Here is a 17,531-nt window from a genome sequence, read left to right on the forward strand (position 1 = left end):
TAAAAACAACTTCTGTCAAGACGTATCGATTTGGAACATATTATACAAATCCAGCTTGCGTTCTGATTTTTTTTTTTTTGTTCAAAGAAAGATGTAATTTATACTTCATGGGCTGTTAATATAATGTGTGCTGGAAACCACCAAGCGGTTCACGAAAGCGGGCTCATCCAGTCCTGGTCTTTGTTCCAACCGTGCTCTAAAATGTTAAATTGAACCAATTAATTTTAATAAAAAAATTATTAAACACATAATACATATTATTATTATTATTTCTAATAACGCAATGTAAACGAGTGTGCGTTAACTTGCTGAGCACACTGCTGCAGTTTTGTGCTGTAAAAAATATATATAAATACAAAACCGGGACGATTTAAATAGAGATGTGCGAGCCGGCTCCTATGAAACCGGGTCCCCGGCTCCTGCGCTGGAATCGGTGAAGGGATACAAATATCACGGATACGGTTCCAGTGAGTACTGTTGTTTTTAATAACACTGATTATCAAAAGCATGAATTAACTGTAATTGACACGTTTAGAGAAAAAAAAGGGGCTCTGCAATGTATTTATTATAGCATTAATAAATATATTTATTTTTCTGAGGAATAATTCACTGTCACTTTTATACGAAGCGATGAAAACTCAGATGGGTAATTCAAGCTGTCTCACTTTCACACGAAGGGATATCAGATCTTCAGATTGGCTTCGGATAAAATGAATCTCCTGGGACGGGATCCTTCGCAAGACAAAACTGAACACAAGATTGCGGGTATCTAAGCCGAAGGGTCGTATTTGGGTTTGGGATCCTGACAAACACACTGAGCTGGTTGCACAAACCACGTGGAAAAGCTGCATGGTTTATGTATCCTATCTTATAAGGACAGCATGTCAAAAAAAAAATTCCTTTGAATATTTTATGCGTCTTGCAGTCTTGCATTGTGAAAAGCAAGCTGGAATAAATCTAGCAATACTGACGCGCCGAAAGTAATAGTTATGATCAGAGGACTCAGCTTTGTTTGAAATTGGAGCGCATTCAACACGAGGGGGCGGGGCAGCCACGCAAACTGCACAGTGATTGGATGAGGGGGTTGGCGGCTTGTGAATAGCAGAAGCAAAACCCAATCAGCGCCGTCTTAAAAAAAAAATGTATCGCTTTAAAAAAAAAAAAAAAAAAAAAAAAAAAAAAGAAAAAGTAGAGTAGAATACGCGCAGAGCCGCTGCTACAACGCCAAGGTCGGCTAGTCTAATTATTAAACCGTTTTTTTTTTAATAACGTTTTAAAAATGTATAAGATTTAAAATCCCGTGGGAAGCTGTAACACAAGCAAACCCCGATTTTACTGCGCGGCCAATCACAGGCCAGCGTTTCCGAGCCTCGGTCAGGCGCGCTGCTATTGGTCGGGGCGGGGGCGCCAGGTTTGAATTTGATTGGTTCTCACGGGCCGCGTGCGCTCGGAAACATTTGAATCTGGCAGCGCGGTTTTTAAACGGTCGGGTCCGGGAGAGGCAGGACGGTCCCTGGAAGCGAAGCGCCAAATAGCAATAAACAAATAAACAAATAAACACGGTCACTCACAGACAAATACGCGCAGGTAAGCTTGTTTCGACAGTAAACGTTTTTAATTGGTAGGATTTTGAGGGGTTTAACGGTTTGAATACCTGTAAAAGTCGGTAGCGGCTTGCGAGGTGCTCCCTGTGTGTTGCGTTTTGTCAGTCTGTCTAATCTACCTCTGTTTGCATGGGTTGATAAATTGCAGGCGTTACTGGGTTTAAACAAACGTTTGTTTCACTAATAACTAGCAGTACATATTTTCATGAGCCGGTTGAATTGTAACGGTAGCCTCGCTCCTGAATGTGTTTCACGGTATTTCAAATCTCGCTTTTGATAACCGGCCTCTCTGTTAGCATACGGTCAGCTTTACTATACTTGGTTCTCTCAAGAATATAAATTTCTTCACTGTAGAAGGCCTTGTTGGCTGTCCAGTAAAGTAACCCTTCATTTACACCCCTCCTGTTGTCGATGTCGCTTTGGGATGTACGGTGTTGCAATGCGTCTTGCAGCTGTTTATTTCCTTTGTTGTTGTGGTGTGTTGTACATGTTCAGTGTGGTAATGTATTAATGGACGCGATTGTAAACCATGCAATGCCTATCTACGCCAACAGATTGATTGAGTGAGTAGATTTTAAAAGCTAGTTCTGCTGCTCTTGTCCTTTTTGTTGTAAGCTTGGTGTCCTGTTCGTTACTGATCTCCCAGGCACAGCTTATTTTGAGAATCGCTTGCCTTGTAAATCGGAGGGTCCCTCCTGAACCTCTCATTTGGTGTTAACAAACAGTAATCTTTCACTTGTAATAGCTGAACTGGTTCTCTAGTAATAATTTTTTTATATAGCCCCTTTCATAGTGGAGCACCATCACAAAGTGCTTTACAAGATACGAGACTAGGGTGTGTGAACCATGCATCAGCTGCAGAGTCACTTACAAAAACGTCACCCCAAAGAGGCACAAGGAGGTTCAGTGACTTGCTCAGGGTCACACAGTGAGTCAGTGGCTGAGCTGGGATTTGAGCTGGGGACCTCCTGGTTACGAGCCTGTTTCTTTAACCACTGGACCACGCAATAAAGTAGTAGTGCAGTGTGAACTATATTGCTTGTGTGGTGACTGCGTGAGGGTTTGCAATGCTTGTTTATTGTGGCCATTCCTGCATGTTTAAAGATTCTGCTGCTCTGCTTGCCTTAATTTACACCAGTGTTTTTGTCTTCACAGCTGCTGTTGAATCATGGACGAAGAGGTGGGCTCACAGACTTGTCTGTTTATTGCATCTTTTTGAAATCCAGACTTCTAACCCACAAATAACCAGCTCCTCTGTGTTCTTTGTATCTGTTTCTGAGTTCAGCTTTGTTTTCCTTCATGTCTAAAGAGCCATACAGGTTATCTGGGGCTTTACTAAAGCTTATTTAGTAGCAGCTGCACTTCACTAGTGTTCTGTGCATTTTGACTATTTGCTTCTGGGACTAGAGAATACTAAACATCTTAAGCTTTACATTTGATGTACAGAGAATGCATGATAAAGTAGCTTTTTGTATATCTACACTTGCTGTGGCTTGTATAGTCAAAGTCGCCTGGTTTATTAGCTGTGACTGTTAATTAGTGATGTTTCTGAGTGAGCTGAGGCTCCAACTCCATAACTGATCACTGTTATTCAGCATATGTGATTGTGCACAGACAGGCTTCAACAGTGTGGGCGTTTGGTGCCAGTGCTGAAACTCTGCAGTGTGAAGTCTGCTGGATGAGCACCTCTGTGTAGAGACACAGACACACCGGCTCTGTATTGTCCTCCTGTCTGTTGTACTTTCACAGGGGTTTTGTTGTATTCTTGGTCCTGTTATGTGTATTTTGTCACGGTTGTAGTTTGTTTGCTGTGTTTGTTCATCTGTCACAGGGGTTTTGTTGTATTCTTGGTCCCGTTTTGTTTTAACAGAGATCTCCGCTGAGGCAGCTCAATGAAAAGCCTGTGTGCAAAGAGCCAGCGGAGAAGAGCGCGCTGTCCAGACTGCCAGTGCCCACCGTCAAGAGACCCCTGCCAGGCAAAGAGCAGAGTGCAGGGCAGAGCAACCTGAGGCAGCCTGCCAATGTGAGAGGAGGGGGATGGGTGTTGAGGGTCCTGCACCCCTGAAAGAACTCACCTGACAGTTTAGTTTGTTGTGGGAAACTAGGATCCCTGGTAATCTCGCACTAGGCGAGTGCTCCTTGGGTACACTGAATTGCAGCTACTGTTTTGGTTTCATATATAGGCACGTGTACCTGTCTGAGTATAAGCAGCAACAGTTGAGTTCAAATACAGGTGCTGGGGATGAGTGGTATATAAATCTGCTATACTATACACCAGCACAGTAAAGTGACCCTTTAAAAGCATTGTGAAATGACTTGACATTGCAAGTGTACTGCAGTAATCAAGCAATCTCCTCTTACTGTGTTACATTGTGCTCCTTATTCCTGACTCTTCCCCATTAGAAGCGCCTGTTGGATCAGTCCGATGACAAGGCTCCCCCCAATAAGAGGAAAATGGTTTCAGCCAGTGTGGTGGGCTTCAAGCCCCGCCCCCCAGTCATGTCACAAAGACCTGCAGGTGAGTGTTCTGTCGGCAGAAGACTCTTCAGACGTTATTCTACTTGACATATCAGCCAGAGTCTGGCAAAGTACAACTGGCATCTGAAGTCTAATGCGGTGTGACCCACGTACCCTGTAGCCGATACATTGTCTTACTGCAAGCGCGCACAAAACTGTATGTATCCCAGTCCTATGGATTACCAGCGGGCTTGTTGACCCTACACAGGGGAGCTGTCTGAAATTGTCTCCTTTTCCCTCTTGCAGTGAATCCTGTGCACAAGACCAGTGCTGCCACTGTGGCTGGTGGTCCTTCCAGAGGTATCTCTCCTCCCTCTCAATACAGGGGGTTTACAGACCCCTTTACAAGACTCACGCTCAAATATAGAGCGCCATGCACCTGGCTGTGAGATGCTTCCTAGTGATATTCAGCAAGTTACAAGATAATGTCCAGTCAACCCTGTCTCTCTCATATCAGTTGCTATGCACAGTTCACGCTGTCTGTTTGTGTCTCTCTCTATCAGTTACTATGCACAGTTCACCCTCGCTCTCTCATGTTACTATGCACAGTTCACCCTCGCTCTCTCATATGTTACTATGCACAGTTCACCCTCTCTCATGTTACTATGCACAGTTCACCCTCTCTCATGTTACTATGCACAGTTCACCCTCGCTCTCTCTCATATTACTATGCACAGTTCACCCTTGCTCTCTCTCATATCAGTTACTATGCACAGTTCACCCTCTCATGTTACTATGCACAGTTCACTCTTGCTCTCTCATATCAGTTATTATGCACAGTTCACCCTGTCTCTTGTATTGTTTTTTTCTTTCATTCAGCTGCAATGAAAAAGCCAGTGGCTGCCACTTTGAAACCAGGTAAAGAGCACCAGAGTTTATCAGATAAAATGTACAGCATGACATTGTGAAATTGGGCATGTGTTTTAGCGAAGTCTGAATTGCACCACCCACTCGATGTATCACAGGTGTTGGGATCCAATATAAATCCACTGTATAGCGAGAGACCCATAGAAAAACAAACAGGCTAATAACAAATACTGTACAACCACTCCCTCGTTTTATCAGTGGTGTTGGGGTTTAGTATAAATCCTCTACGCAATCTGCTTTCTCTCATTTTTCATATAAAAAGCGGCACACCGTTAATTCGTAAAGCAGAGGGTAACTGCTTTTCATCAGCTTGAGTCTTTCTCTCCTTTCTCGAATGCTCAAACCTACTGCATTGAAAGAATCCATTCCCAGCAGAGGCTTGTTGCAAGGGAGCTGATGTCACTGCCTTGTGACACTTGGTGCATTGCTGCTGCACATGAACATCTTATTGGCTAAAATAAAAAAAAACGCTTCAGCAAGTAGATATTTAATTTGCTTTGTAATTGTGTGTATATAAGTGATAGTAATGCTTTGTTTTTAATTGTTTTGTATATTGTTTGATGTGCAGTACGAAAAAACGGATAGCATACGCTGTTAGATAGTAAAAATGGGGAGCTTCCGAAATCCGCAGTATAGCAAGGGGTGGGTGTATTATAAATAAAATTAACCTGTTAACGTTAAAATTTACTTTCTCAGTAGCTCCCTCTGGTGGGACAACGAGCCGCCGACCAGGCTGGGATCTCAAGGGCAAAATGGGTGACATGCAGATGAAAGTATCAAGCTACCAGGAGCAGGTCCGAAACACCAAAACACAGAACCGTGAGCTGAAGGAGGAAGCAGAGAGGGCACAAAGAGAGCTGGAGAACTTGAGAGAGGAGCACAGTGCCCTGCTGAACAAAATGAGGTGAGACGGGAGACAGGGGTTGAGTGAACAGGTAGAGAGGGCACAGAGCTGGAGAGCGGAGTATGACGCCCTGCTGAACAAGGTGAGGTGAGAAGGGGCTGAGTAAACAGGTGAAGAGAGGAGCACAGTGCCCTGCTGAACAAAATGAGGTGAGATGGGAGACAGGAGCTGAGTGACCAGGCAGAGAGGGCACAGCTGGAGAGCGGTGCACGATGCCCTGCTGAACAAGATGAGAGACCGATGAGACACAGATAAGCTCTAGAGAGGACAGTACACTGCTGAATGATGTGAGAGTGAGATGACACACACACACAGGGCTCAGAGCAAGCTTTAGGGTTACACAAGCTGCACAGCACAGGGGGTGAGCTTTAAAGATTTATAAAAAAAAACAAAAAAAAAAACATTGAATGAATCCTGCGATTGAGTGTATTACCTGCCCAAGTTAAATTGTCTACGACCTGTGCAGACTCTAGTCCTGTTCCACAAGTGGAGGACGATTCCTCTTTCTGTAGGGGTGCCGTCTCTCCAATGAGCTGTGCTGTCAACATCTGTTTACGGCATTAATAAACAATCAGTTTCCCCGTAAATGATAAACACAAGCACTGTTACTGCCTTTGTAGTTTCATATAGCTGCCAAAATTCACTAGAGACTGGCACTCGCTCTTTTAAAACAATTTCCAACCATTATTATTATGCCTCTGATTCATCATCACAGTTTAACTACATTGGATACAATTTCTCTTGTGTTATTACCTGATAAATCTGTTTTGAGAAACCATTTCCTTCTATATCGAAATCCTTCAAACTTTCTAATTCTTTGTGGATGTCTTTACCTCAAACCACCGCAGTAACACTTGGAATGCACTTGGCTCTGTCCATCTTTTAAAGAAATGAACTTGTCTGTGCGAGACTGCCTGCTTCAAGCTGATCATGAGCTGCTGCGCAACGGACAGTAACTTGGGATGGTAGTGTCTTCAGAGTGCCTCGCTCCCCCCGCCTAATCAAAGTAGTTTCTCTTCATTATAGCGACATGCAGAGCAAAGTGACGAGCTACCAGGAGCAGGTTCAAACCATAAGTCAAGAGAACCAGGGGCTGAGAGAGAGGGGAGAGAGGGCCCAGAGGGAGCTGGAGGGTCTAACACTGGAGCACAGCGCCCTGCTGAACAAGATGAGGTGAGAGGAGAGACACACACACAAGCAGGGACTCTGCCCACCTGAGAGGGGAGACAGGGTGCAGGGGGAGCTGGAGGGGCTAACACTGGAGCACAGCGCCTTGCTGAACAAGTTGAGGTGAGAGAAGAGACGCACACACAGTGGCCAGAATATCGAAACATGCAGAGGACGAGGCTCATCTGCAGTGCCAGTAAAGGGAAATCTGGATTTGGTTTTTGGATGATGATGCAGCTGCACGATCGTTTTTTTTTTTTTTTTTCCTCGCACCACAAACTGATTAGTTTTGTACTGAACAAGGATGAAGTACTGTGGAGAGCTGAACTGTCATTGATTCATAAACACAAACTCCTTACAAAGTGTCGATTCCCAGACTAAATATGTACCAGTAGCATAGGTCCAAAAAAAAACCCCAATACAACCAAACATTTAAACGTGTGGGATGTTATTTTTAAAGTTCTTTGCAGGGTTTGACATTAAGCATGAACTGGTGGCCTGGGTCCAGTAGTTATATGTTTGACGCCAAACAAGTTGTAGAAAACCAGACTTGTAAGTTTCCCCAGACTTGCAGATAAACGGCTGCTTTATTTGTTGTGAATTCAACATTTTGTTTACATCCTATCCAGTCCCATATTAATGTCCCGATGGATACCCAGCTACGCGATCGAATTTCTAACGTTTTTTTATTGGGGATCCAAAGTGTTCGGGTCAGAAATGCCATTCACAATCTTTCCAGGGCTCTTTGGGAGAGACTGCACAAGCGACAATGCTCGGAGAAGGATTGTTATTTTGTATTATGAATATTGTTTTAATGTTTGTTAGGATTGGGGATGGGAAATTTTGACTAGTTTCCTATTTGAATACACAGGGTGCAACACTTTTGTGTATTCGATTACCCGAATTCTGCTCCCTTACACTTCCAAGAGTAAAAGGCAAATACGTGTATAAAATCAAATGGCATAAGTGTGAGCTGGTAACGTTTATCCGGGTTCACAAAGCGTACGAGCAATGTCCAAGATGAGATTTCTTTGTTCAGTACCATTTTTCCTTTTTGTTTTCTGAATTAAAATAGAGAAGTTGATGAGCAGCAACGTCACGGCATGTCTCTTCCAATTAAAACAATATGCAAACCAAATTAAATATGCAAACCAAACCTGTCCTATAGCAACCTAAATATTCTACATCTGTTTAATTCTAACAGATAATATTTATAAAATAAGTCTTAATATAAATACTGTAACCCGGGCAAAACAATTGAAAATACATTCCAATGTTACAAGTTTAACATTAATTACAACTAGCCATCAAGTACTGACATCAGATGAATCTAAGTGAAGTTACTTTGTTTATTCAATAACCTGTAAATAATCCAAAACCTGGTTGTACTTTTAATGGTCAGTGCAAATGCTGAGGTTACTCCATCCATTCGCAGAAAGTCAACAGTAGATGTTTTACACTGAACTGCAGTCCAGAGTTAAACTTTTCTTATTAATCACTGTGCTGCTTATCGTTTTATGTCTCTTATATTCCTCAATGTTAAATTGCCTTTTCTAATTTCAATGTTACCCAAGTTTGGATTTCTTCTTTTAGCGCTTACTACATGCATTATTTTATGTCAGTTCACACATTCATAGTTTGCTGGTGCCATACTCCCAGAAGCTGTTTCACGACTGGTTAGCAACAGCTGCAGAAGCTGCTGTGTACAGTCATTGCAGAGGAACTCCAGCAGGGATCTGTTAACATTGTCTCAAAACAAGGCAATAAAATTGGCAACATTTTCAAACAGAATACAATTGCTGTAGAATGTTGCTATCATAGGCATTGCATAATTCATTAGGGTCCTTACATTTAATATGCAAATAACAGGTTTATGACTGGCCCCGGCCCCATCTTACCTGCCAGCAACTCTGTTTAGTGCTAAGCAAGGAGCACAGCAAACTCAAAACATTCACCAAGATCATCAGGCTTGTGCAAATTAGTTACTTTTTTGCCACTTATAAATCCTGGGATTCGAGTATCTTCAGAGTGCCGCGCTCCCCCTGCATTATGGAATCGGTTTCTTTATTGTAGCGACGTGCAGAACAAAGTGACGAGCTACCAGGAGCAGGTTCAGACCATAAGTCAAGAGAACCAGGGGCTGAGAGAGAGGGGAGACAGGGCCCAGAGGGAGCTGGAGGGGCTAACATTGGAGCACAGCGCCCTGCTGAACAAGATGAGGTGAGAGAGAGGGACACACACACACACATACATACACAAGCAGGGACTCTGAGGAGGCACACCTGAGAGGGGAGACAGCACAGGGGGAGCTGGAGGGGGCTAATGCTGGAGCACAGCGCCTTGCTGAACAAGATGAGGTGAGAGGAGACATACATACACAAGCAGGGACTCTGAGGAGGCACACCCGAGAGGGAGATGGCCCAAGGGAGCACAGCACCCTGCTGAACAAGATGAGGTGACAAGAGACTCGCACGCACACACAAACGGACTCTGAGAGGAGACACATACCTGAGAAGACGCACACACAAATGGGGAGAGAGGGAGAGGAGACATGCTCACATGGGCTGTGAGGAGAAACACAGGAACAGAGAAGGGACAGGCTGGTAGAGGGAGCTGGTTGATAAAACTGCTGACCAGAATGAGGTGAGGAGTGTGGGTATTGTGATTTCTTGCAATTTGTCTACTGAGGGTGTTGGAGAAGAGATGATTTGGACACTGCTGCAATACTGTGAGCTTCTCTGTCTGATATACATGTGTTTCTGCAGGGCCTATGAGATGGAAAACCAGGAACTGTCCAGTTTGAAGAGGACTCTTGAGGTGAGTGACGCAGCTGAACGTGTGCATAGATCTGGAAAACCGCTTCTCTAGTCACCATGAAACTTTCATACTGTCCTGAGCTATGCAGTGCTAGACTCTGTGTGTCACTGTATGCATGCCACTCTCTCCTCCCAGATGGATCTGAGCCGTGAGCGTGCCCTTTCTGCTCAGAGGCTGCAGGAGGTGAGAGAGCTGACCCAGAGCAACGCAGAGCAGACAGACAAGCTGCACCAGGGAGAGATGGAGAGGAGGGCCCTGCACAACACACTGCTGGAGCTCAAGGTACTAGAGACCCACCCCAATCCCTACTGCCAACTGCTCTGCAGGGAACGTGAAGATATAACTCATGATTCTTGCCAATCTCAGCTCTCTGGGTTGTGTTGTAAAGATATGCGGTTGCTTTACAACCTGCACAGGATACGCTCTGTTCAAATGGAGGTTCCTGCTATTCTGACTTGAGCAAACAGAACAAAATATAGGTGAATACCACCTTGCTGTGTGGGATGGTCTAGAATCTCATGGAGCTCCATTGCTTGCAATGTTTTTAAAAATACAAAAATGATTTATCTCCTCTCCTTGCAGGGAAACATCCGCGTGTTCTGTAGAGTGCGCCCCTTGCTGGACGGAGTGCAGCAGCAGAGCTCCTTCGAGATCCAGCCCCAGGACAAGACCATAGTGCTGGTGAAGACAGAGGAGGTGAGCACTACAGGAACGCACACTGAATACACACACTGCGGACTTGCACCGAAGCAGGTCTTACCAACACAACAGCACAGTTCTGTTCATTTTCTGTAGCCTCAGCCTTGTAACTGTAGTGCCATTATCCAGTGTGCTTATCTACTGCCCAGGAGTTCAGATTCCCTCACGGATTAACACTGCCTTCTGATTTCCTCTGTCTCCTCGAAATGGAGGACCTGATGAAATGCATGTTTAATTTTAGATAGCCAGTTTTTGCCTCCTCACACTGTCTCTCTATTTGTATCCCTCAGTCTCACATCGGCAAGGAGAAGGAGCTTCATAAATACCCCTTCAAGTTCGACCACGTGTTCCCACCTCAGTGCTCCCAGCAGCAGGTGTTCTCTGAGATCTCCCTGCTGGTGCAGTCGGCCCTCGACGGTTACAACGTGTGCAGCTTTGCCTACGGGCAGACCGGCAGCGGCAAGACCTACACCATGGAGGGGCCCGACGTGCTGGCCGGAGAGGAGATGGGCATGATACCCAGAGCAGTCCAGCAGATCTTCCAGGCAGCCTGCAGGCTGAGGGAGCAGGGCTGGGAGGTGAGCGAGAGGGCTGGGAGAAGGGACTGAGCAAAGCTGGTAGGTGAGGATGGGGGAGGGGTGAATGTTGAAGATTTTTCTGAATTAAGACAGAGTGGAACGGGGAGGTGAGGGGTGATTTTTATTTCAAGGATGCATAGGTTTTCTTCTCCTGGGTCTGATTTTGATATGTCTCTTTTTTACAGTACCAATTCACTGCAAGTTTCCTTGAAATTTACAATGAGACAATCCGCGACCTGCTAGTGAGCAACAAAACACCCAAGAAGATGGACTACGAGATCAAGAGAGCCTCTCCCACTGCAGACATCAGAGTGACCAACCTGAAATACATCCCTGTGAGCAGCGAAGAGGAGGTGAGACTATGAAATCAACAGGGGCTCCCCACTGGATATCGGCATGGCCAGCCTGAAACACATCCATGTGAGCAGCGAGGGGGAGGGGGTCCTCCACTGAAGAATGTGGGTCCCAGGCAGCTATATAATGGTCTCTGTTTGTCAGGTGCTGGGTCTCATCAAGCTGGCGAAGCAGAACCGCTCGACGGCTCGCACGCAGATTAACGACGTCTCCTCCAGGAGCCACAGCGTCTTTCAGCTGAGGATTGAGGGCAAAAACTCAGCCAGGGACGTGTCCTGCAACTGTGAGTGGGTCTCATTGAATCAGTGTCTCCACCTGTCCATACATGGCTACCTTCGGCTTGGTGGACCTGGCTCTGTCTTTTGTGTTCCTAACTAGTGCTCCTCTCTCTCTCTCTCTGAACTTGGTGGACCTGTGTCTCTAACTATCTTTTCTCTCCACAGCTATCCTGAGCTTGGTGGACCTGGCCGGCAGTGAGCGTGTTCAGAAGTCCCAGTCCACAGGGGATCGACTCAAGGAGATGAAGAGTATCAACGCCAGCCTCACTAACCTGGGCCTGGTGTTCTCGGCGCTGGCCAGCAAGGTACTCGCCCCAGGCAATATAGCATCTACACCCAGTCTGCACAGCAGTGTTCTCTCTAAGCTTTTTAGATCCAGAGAAATTTGCCATTTTGACTGAGAGGGTAAATTTATCAGCGAGAAACCTTCGGCTACGCATTAACCCTTTTTAATATATTTTTGTTGCATTATAGAATTTTGAAACCAGGGCTCTACGTTTTAGATGTTTAACTACTGGCCCCTTGAACCACTGAGCTAGTGTTTTTACTGGTCCGGATGCAATTTTATCTGGCCCAATATATTTATATATTTTCATGATGGTTTTTATTTTCAGTAACTAACTGTATGGTAACCAAAGAGCCCATGTCTCAAAAGAAAGTGGCTAAACAAAGCCTTTACTTGTTACTTCAGCCATTTAACATGCACACATTTGTGCTTGTCAGAAAATTAAAATACTATATTCAAAATTTGAAAATGTATGTGTACAAATGGTGGCTTTACAAAGTTACTGACCCCATATACATATATATATATATATAGATGTATATAGATATATATATATATAGATATATATATATATATATATATATATATATATTTATATATATATATATATATATATATATATATATATATATATATATATATATATATATATATATATATATATATATATATATATATATATATATATATATATATATATCTATATATATATATATATATTATATACATTGTAAATGTGCATCGGTAGTGCAAGATTTGTTTTATTATATTCAACGAAGTGCTTCACGAGTGCTAACAGCATTACACTACTCTAGTTTGTTGGCACTTACCTATCTCTGTCTGTCTGCAGGATGGCTTCGTCCCTTATAGGAACTCCAAGCTCACCTACCTTCTTCAAGACTGCCTGGGAGGAAACAGCAAAACGTGAGTGCTGCTGGGAAACACTTGAGCTCTATTCTCTGAAACAAGTTTGTTCAGTGTGTGAGCAGTCTGGGGAGAAACCAGTTCTGTTTTGAAGAAACTCCACTTCAATGGCACATGTGGAAAAAGACCAAGTGGAAATGTTTGTGTTTTTTTTTGTATTTCTATATTCAGCACTACAGGATGTTTCATTATGGATTATTTGTTAGAAAAGTCCCCTCTAAACACCATGTTGCTTGTTCTGAATCTCAAATATTATACTTTTTAGAATTCTGTTTTATGCACAGGATGGCACCACTGTACAAAGCAAAAGATGTTCTGGACTTCTGTCAAAACCTTAGCAGTGTTTTATGGTCTTGGGTGCAAGCACTGGGTTTTAATGGATGCACCCAAACAAGACCCTTGGCTGTATTCTAATCCATATCCCTGCACTGACTGGCATGGTCAGACACTCTCGTTGCTCTCTGCAGTAATGACCTGCAGATGCTGCACTGAGGGGCTTGCATGGACTCTTGAATAGGGTGTGATTTAATTGACCGCTTCTCTCTCTTTCCAGCCTAATGTTCGTCAACATCTCTCCTGAAATAGAGAGCTTCAATGAGTCATTAAACTCCCTGCGCTTCGCTAGCAAGGTAGGTCTCGTCTGCTGCACACTTTCTTAATCCAGTGCTGGGAAGCCTAGCATTTCAATAGGGTTTGGTGACCAGCGGTTCCATTTCTATAAGTTCAGACTGTTGTAGTGTATTGGAATGAAAATAAAGCACAAGACACAGTGGAGAGTTAGCTGCTGTTTTGTAGTCCTTCAATATGCAACACTGTATAGCTCATCCATGCTTAACCCTTTGTGGTCCATTTATTCATCACCTGTCTGGCACGGCAGCCAAGGTTGAAAAAAAGTGTACAAAACATGTTTTAACACACCCCCCCCCCCCCCCCCCCCCCCCCCCCCCAAGTAAAACCGGTTTAAAGGGCATTGCAATGCTAAGCAACATCAGTACTGCATCACCAGCCAAGCCCCACCCCTGTGTTCGCTGTATTTGTCACATACCTCTTTAGAGATGTGCATACTGATAAATGCTCTCCTGATCACTTGTTTTATCACCAAACTTCTCAATAATGCGATCAAAGTCATTATTTTATTACTATAACATCTAAAAAAAAAAAAAAAAAAAAAAAAAAAAACTTGACAAATGTCAATGATTCTTTCCTCGCTGGATGAGGAAGCAGCTACCTCCTTTGTGTGCTTATCTGTATGGTGCAGCTGCTAGGGCTATTGCTTGCATGCCCCTTTTTTCAGTTTCATTCGGCTCCTATTGGTCTCACTCGGCCATTGAATGCCCCCCCCCCCCCCACCCGGAGAAACAACTGAGACCTGTGCTTTACGTCTTTGATGTCGGACAGGGTCTGACATTGGACTGGAAAGGGAAAATCTTAATGTCGGACCTGGTCTGCCATTTAACCGCAAAGGGTTAATGATATAATGGTCTTAAGCAATGCATTTAGCTTGAAGCACAATCTCTCCAGTATGTATGTTGTGTTCTCATCACATGGTCTCTCACTTTGCAGGTAAACGAGTGTGTCATTGGCACCGCCACAGCCAACCGGAAATGAAGCTCTTCTCCCGACAGTCTGGTACTGCCCTTTTTAATTCTGACCTGGGCGCTTCTGGAATTGAGTTTTATCATGAAAAGAATTACAATAGACTGTCTTGTTTTAGTTCAGTTTTTTTGTATTCAGTAGGGCTGTAAGACAAACTCTTTGACAGTGTGCCTGGTCACTTTGTTATACTATGAAAGATCTGTTTTTAAATTCCCATGCAATGAATGTGTTTCCATATGCAGAATGCTGGTGTGCTCTGCAATCCTCCATGCCAGGCATGTTCCTGCGATCAGGGATCTGCAACATCCCTGTCTGTGTGTCTGTCTCTTTCAACTGGTGGCGTAAAGGTGGAACCCACTTCAATTTGGAATATTATTATTACTCAATTCCATTTCATGTGTAACTCCTGTCCTTTTTTGTTCATTAATATATATTTGTAAGAAATGGTAAACATGTGCATTGTACCCTCTTTTGTTTTTCTGTTTAACACTGGTTTGAATGGGCTGTGTTTTTGGGGAGGTGTGCAGTTTTGATAACTGCAGTTCAGAGCAGCTGCTGTTTGTACTGAGCACCGGTGTAGCACAGTGATATCTCTTGAAGTCTTCTGCATTGTGATTTAATAGGATCATAGATGCAGCAGGAATGTCAGAAATATCACCCCTCTGCTGGCTTTGGGTTAGATCCTTCAAAATATGGACCCACTTCAAAGCTATTGCACTCTGCTTCCTTGACGCCTTTTGAGTTGCATTTGGGTAAAATCTTCTGCCAATGACTGGTGCAAAGCATCCTTCACTGCGCTGTTACAGACTTGTATTGTACAGTGCAGAAGACTCAGGAAACTAACAGTACATGTAGCAGAACTCTTTCAATCCCCCATCATTCTCCAGCTCTTGGTTTTCCAGACTTCATTTTCACATGTTTTGACTGGCTCATTTACCCCCCTTTGTAGATTCCCTCCCTGTGCAGCAGGTATCAGGAATCCTATTGAAACATGACTGAATAAGGATCCTAATACCTGCTGCACAGGGAGGGAAGCTGCAGGATTAATGCCTTTCCTGTGTGTGTACTCACGCAGTATAACTAACGGCACTGACATGCTGCCTGTCCCCATAGAGGCAATGGGGCTGCTCTGGTATAAGAAGCAATCTTACTAAACAAGGGATTACACCTACCACAGCAGGGCAGGGTTTCTCAAACCAGGTCTGGGGGACCCCCTGTCTTCTGGTTTTCATTCCAACTGAAATCTTAATCTCTGAACTAGACTCTTTTATTGAACTAAATTTGTTTTAATTTGACCTTTTTAATTGGTTTCAGTTCTTTTTAAATAGTTGCAGGGTTCAAGTTACTTTATAAAATGTTGTAGCTAACTTGAAATCTGCAACTGTTTTATGTGAAAGCTAGTAGGGGATGTCTAGTGAGCAGGGTCTGTACTGCTGTTGTGGAAACACTGCTTTGTTTCTGTGTCAGTTTCTCAATTTGTTTTTATTTGAGGTTTTTAAAGGTTTCTATAGTCAGTTTTTTGTATTTGTAAATAAAAATTCTACCATTTCTGCTAAAGCTAAGTGTTATTTTTTTGTGTGTGTGCGGGGGTTGCATGGTGGGGTGCGTGCAGGGTCGTTGCGTGGTGGTGGGGTGCGCGCGCGTTCAGGGCGGTTGCGTGGTGGTGCGCGCGTGCAGGGGCGTTGCGTGGTGTTGGGTGGTGGTCTGTGCGCGGGTGCAGGGTCGTTGCGTGGTGGTGGGTGCGCGCGCGTGCAGGGCGGTTGCGTGGTAGTGCGCGCGCGTGCAGGGCGGTTGCGTGGTGGTGGTCTGTGTGCAGGGGGGTTGCGTGGTAGTGCGCGCGCGTGCAGGGCGGTTGCGTGGTAGTGCGCGTGCAGGGCGGTTGCCTGGTGGTGGTCTGTGTGCAGGGGGGTTGTGTAGGGCAATTGGAATGCAGGTTTTGCGCCAAAGACATGAGGATGAGGAGATACCAGTGCGTGCATGGAAAAGACTGGGAGAATTGGAGAAAGCCAGAATGACGAAGGGTGTGTGGAGAGTGGGAAAGGTCAAGAAAACATACTAATTGCGCGCATTTTATTAAATTTGACTCCCAGTTCCACTCCCTCACTTTACAATTTAGTTTTATTAATTAACTGTATAAAAAATAAATAGCTGGAGCCTTCAATTTCATAAGCTCCTGGCTTCAGTCTCATTGCTGTACATATTGATGTCATTTAATGATGCTTTATACCCCAACAGTTATTTTAGATTTAAATAATACGTTTCTTTTAGATCAACTAACAAATCTGTTTCTTTCAGTTTTTTGCCTTTTTAATAACATATTTTTTTGTTTTGTCCTGCTGGTATTTTGTACAGCCACAATATACATCCAGTATTTGATCCTGTTAGCTAAACGACTTTATAGTCAAAGTTATTGTTTCCAATTGATAAAGCACATGGTAATGACACTTTGAAGCGGAATGCTATAGTATTCACTAGAAGCGTGCTTTGGTGAAATATCTTGAATGTGTGTTTATAAATAAAGCTCCCTAGCTCCTAAAATCTATTTGGGTTATTTGAAAAAAACAAACAAACAAAAAAAGAAACTTTACATATAGTGTGCTATCAGCGAGGAGGTTGTCTTGTACAGCACTGTCTTCTGTGGCAGTGTACTATCCTTTGAATACTACTATTTGGAAACGCATGCTGTCTGACACCCTGTTTCTTATAGCCTTTAGCGGTAATTGCGCCTGGGATCTTAAGAGTGAGTTAATTTTACTTTTCTTCTTTCCTTTAGTAGAACACTTATGTTATTTGTGTTTGATTCTCATAGTTTATGCCTTGAGCTCTTGTTTGGTTTCATTGATATTTTGCATTGCGTTTTGTTTAATTTGTGTTTTTATTTCGGATTCCCTGGCGCTCTTGTGGTTACAGACGCGGGACACTGCGGAACTGAATCTCTCT

General features: G+C 43.8%; 2 protein-coding genes across 5 annotated transcripts in view; both read left to right on the forward strand.

The window, feature by feature from the left end:
- Positions 1 to 17,531, forward strand: part of LOC121304304 (zinc finger protein OZF-like) — a 727,904-nt gene that overhangs the window by 248,332 nt on the left and 462,041 nt on the right. The gene's annotated exons all lie outside the window — the stretch shown is intronic.
- kifc1 (kinesin family member C1) lies at positions 1,417 to 16,204 on the forward strand. 4 transcript variants are annotated; one of them, XM_041235348.1, is made up of 19 exons: positions 1,417 to 1,587; positions 2,760 to 2,784; positions 3,475 to 3,627; positions 4,008 to 4,122; positions 4,368 to 4,421; positions 4,941 to 4,979; positions 5,685 to 5,892; positions 6,919 to 7,065; positions 9,133 to 9,279; positions 9,825 to 9,876; positions 10,012 to 10,158; positions 10,459 to 10,572; positions 10,866 to 11,153; positions 11,339 to 11,506; positions 11,652 to 11,790; positions 11,951 to 12,090; positions 12,922 to 12,995; positions 13,549 to 13,624; positions 14,559 to 16,204. In XM_041235348.1, the coding sequence occupies exons 2-19, from the start codon at positions 2,773 to 2,775 to the stop codon at positions 14,601 to 14,603; spliced, it is 2,118 nt and encodes a 705-aa protein (XP_041091282.1). In that variant the 5' UTR covers positions 1,417 to 1,587; positions 2,760 to 2,772; the 3' UTR covers positions 14,604 to 16,204. The 4 variants fall into 4 exon arrangements, with proteins under 4 accessions (XP_041091282.1, XP_041091285.1, XP_041091284.1 ...); XM_041235351.1 differs by lacking the exon at positions 6,919 to 7,065; XM_041235350.1 differs by lacking the exon at positions 9,133 to 9,279 and having other exon boundaries at positions 1,418 to 1,587; positions 14,559 to 16,203.

This window comes from Polyodon spathula, chromosome 37 (genome assembly GCF_017654505.1).
Source record: "Polyodon spathula isolate WHYD16114869_AA chromosome 37, ASM1765450v1, whole genome shotgun sequence".
NCBI lineage: Eukaryota > Metazoa > Chordata > Actinopteri > Acipenseriformes > Polyodontidae > Polyodon > Polyodon spathula.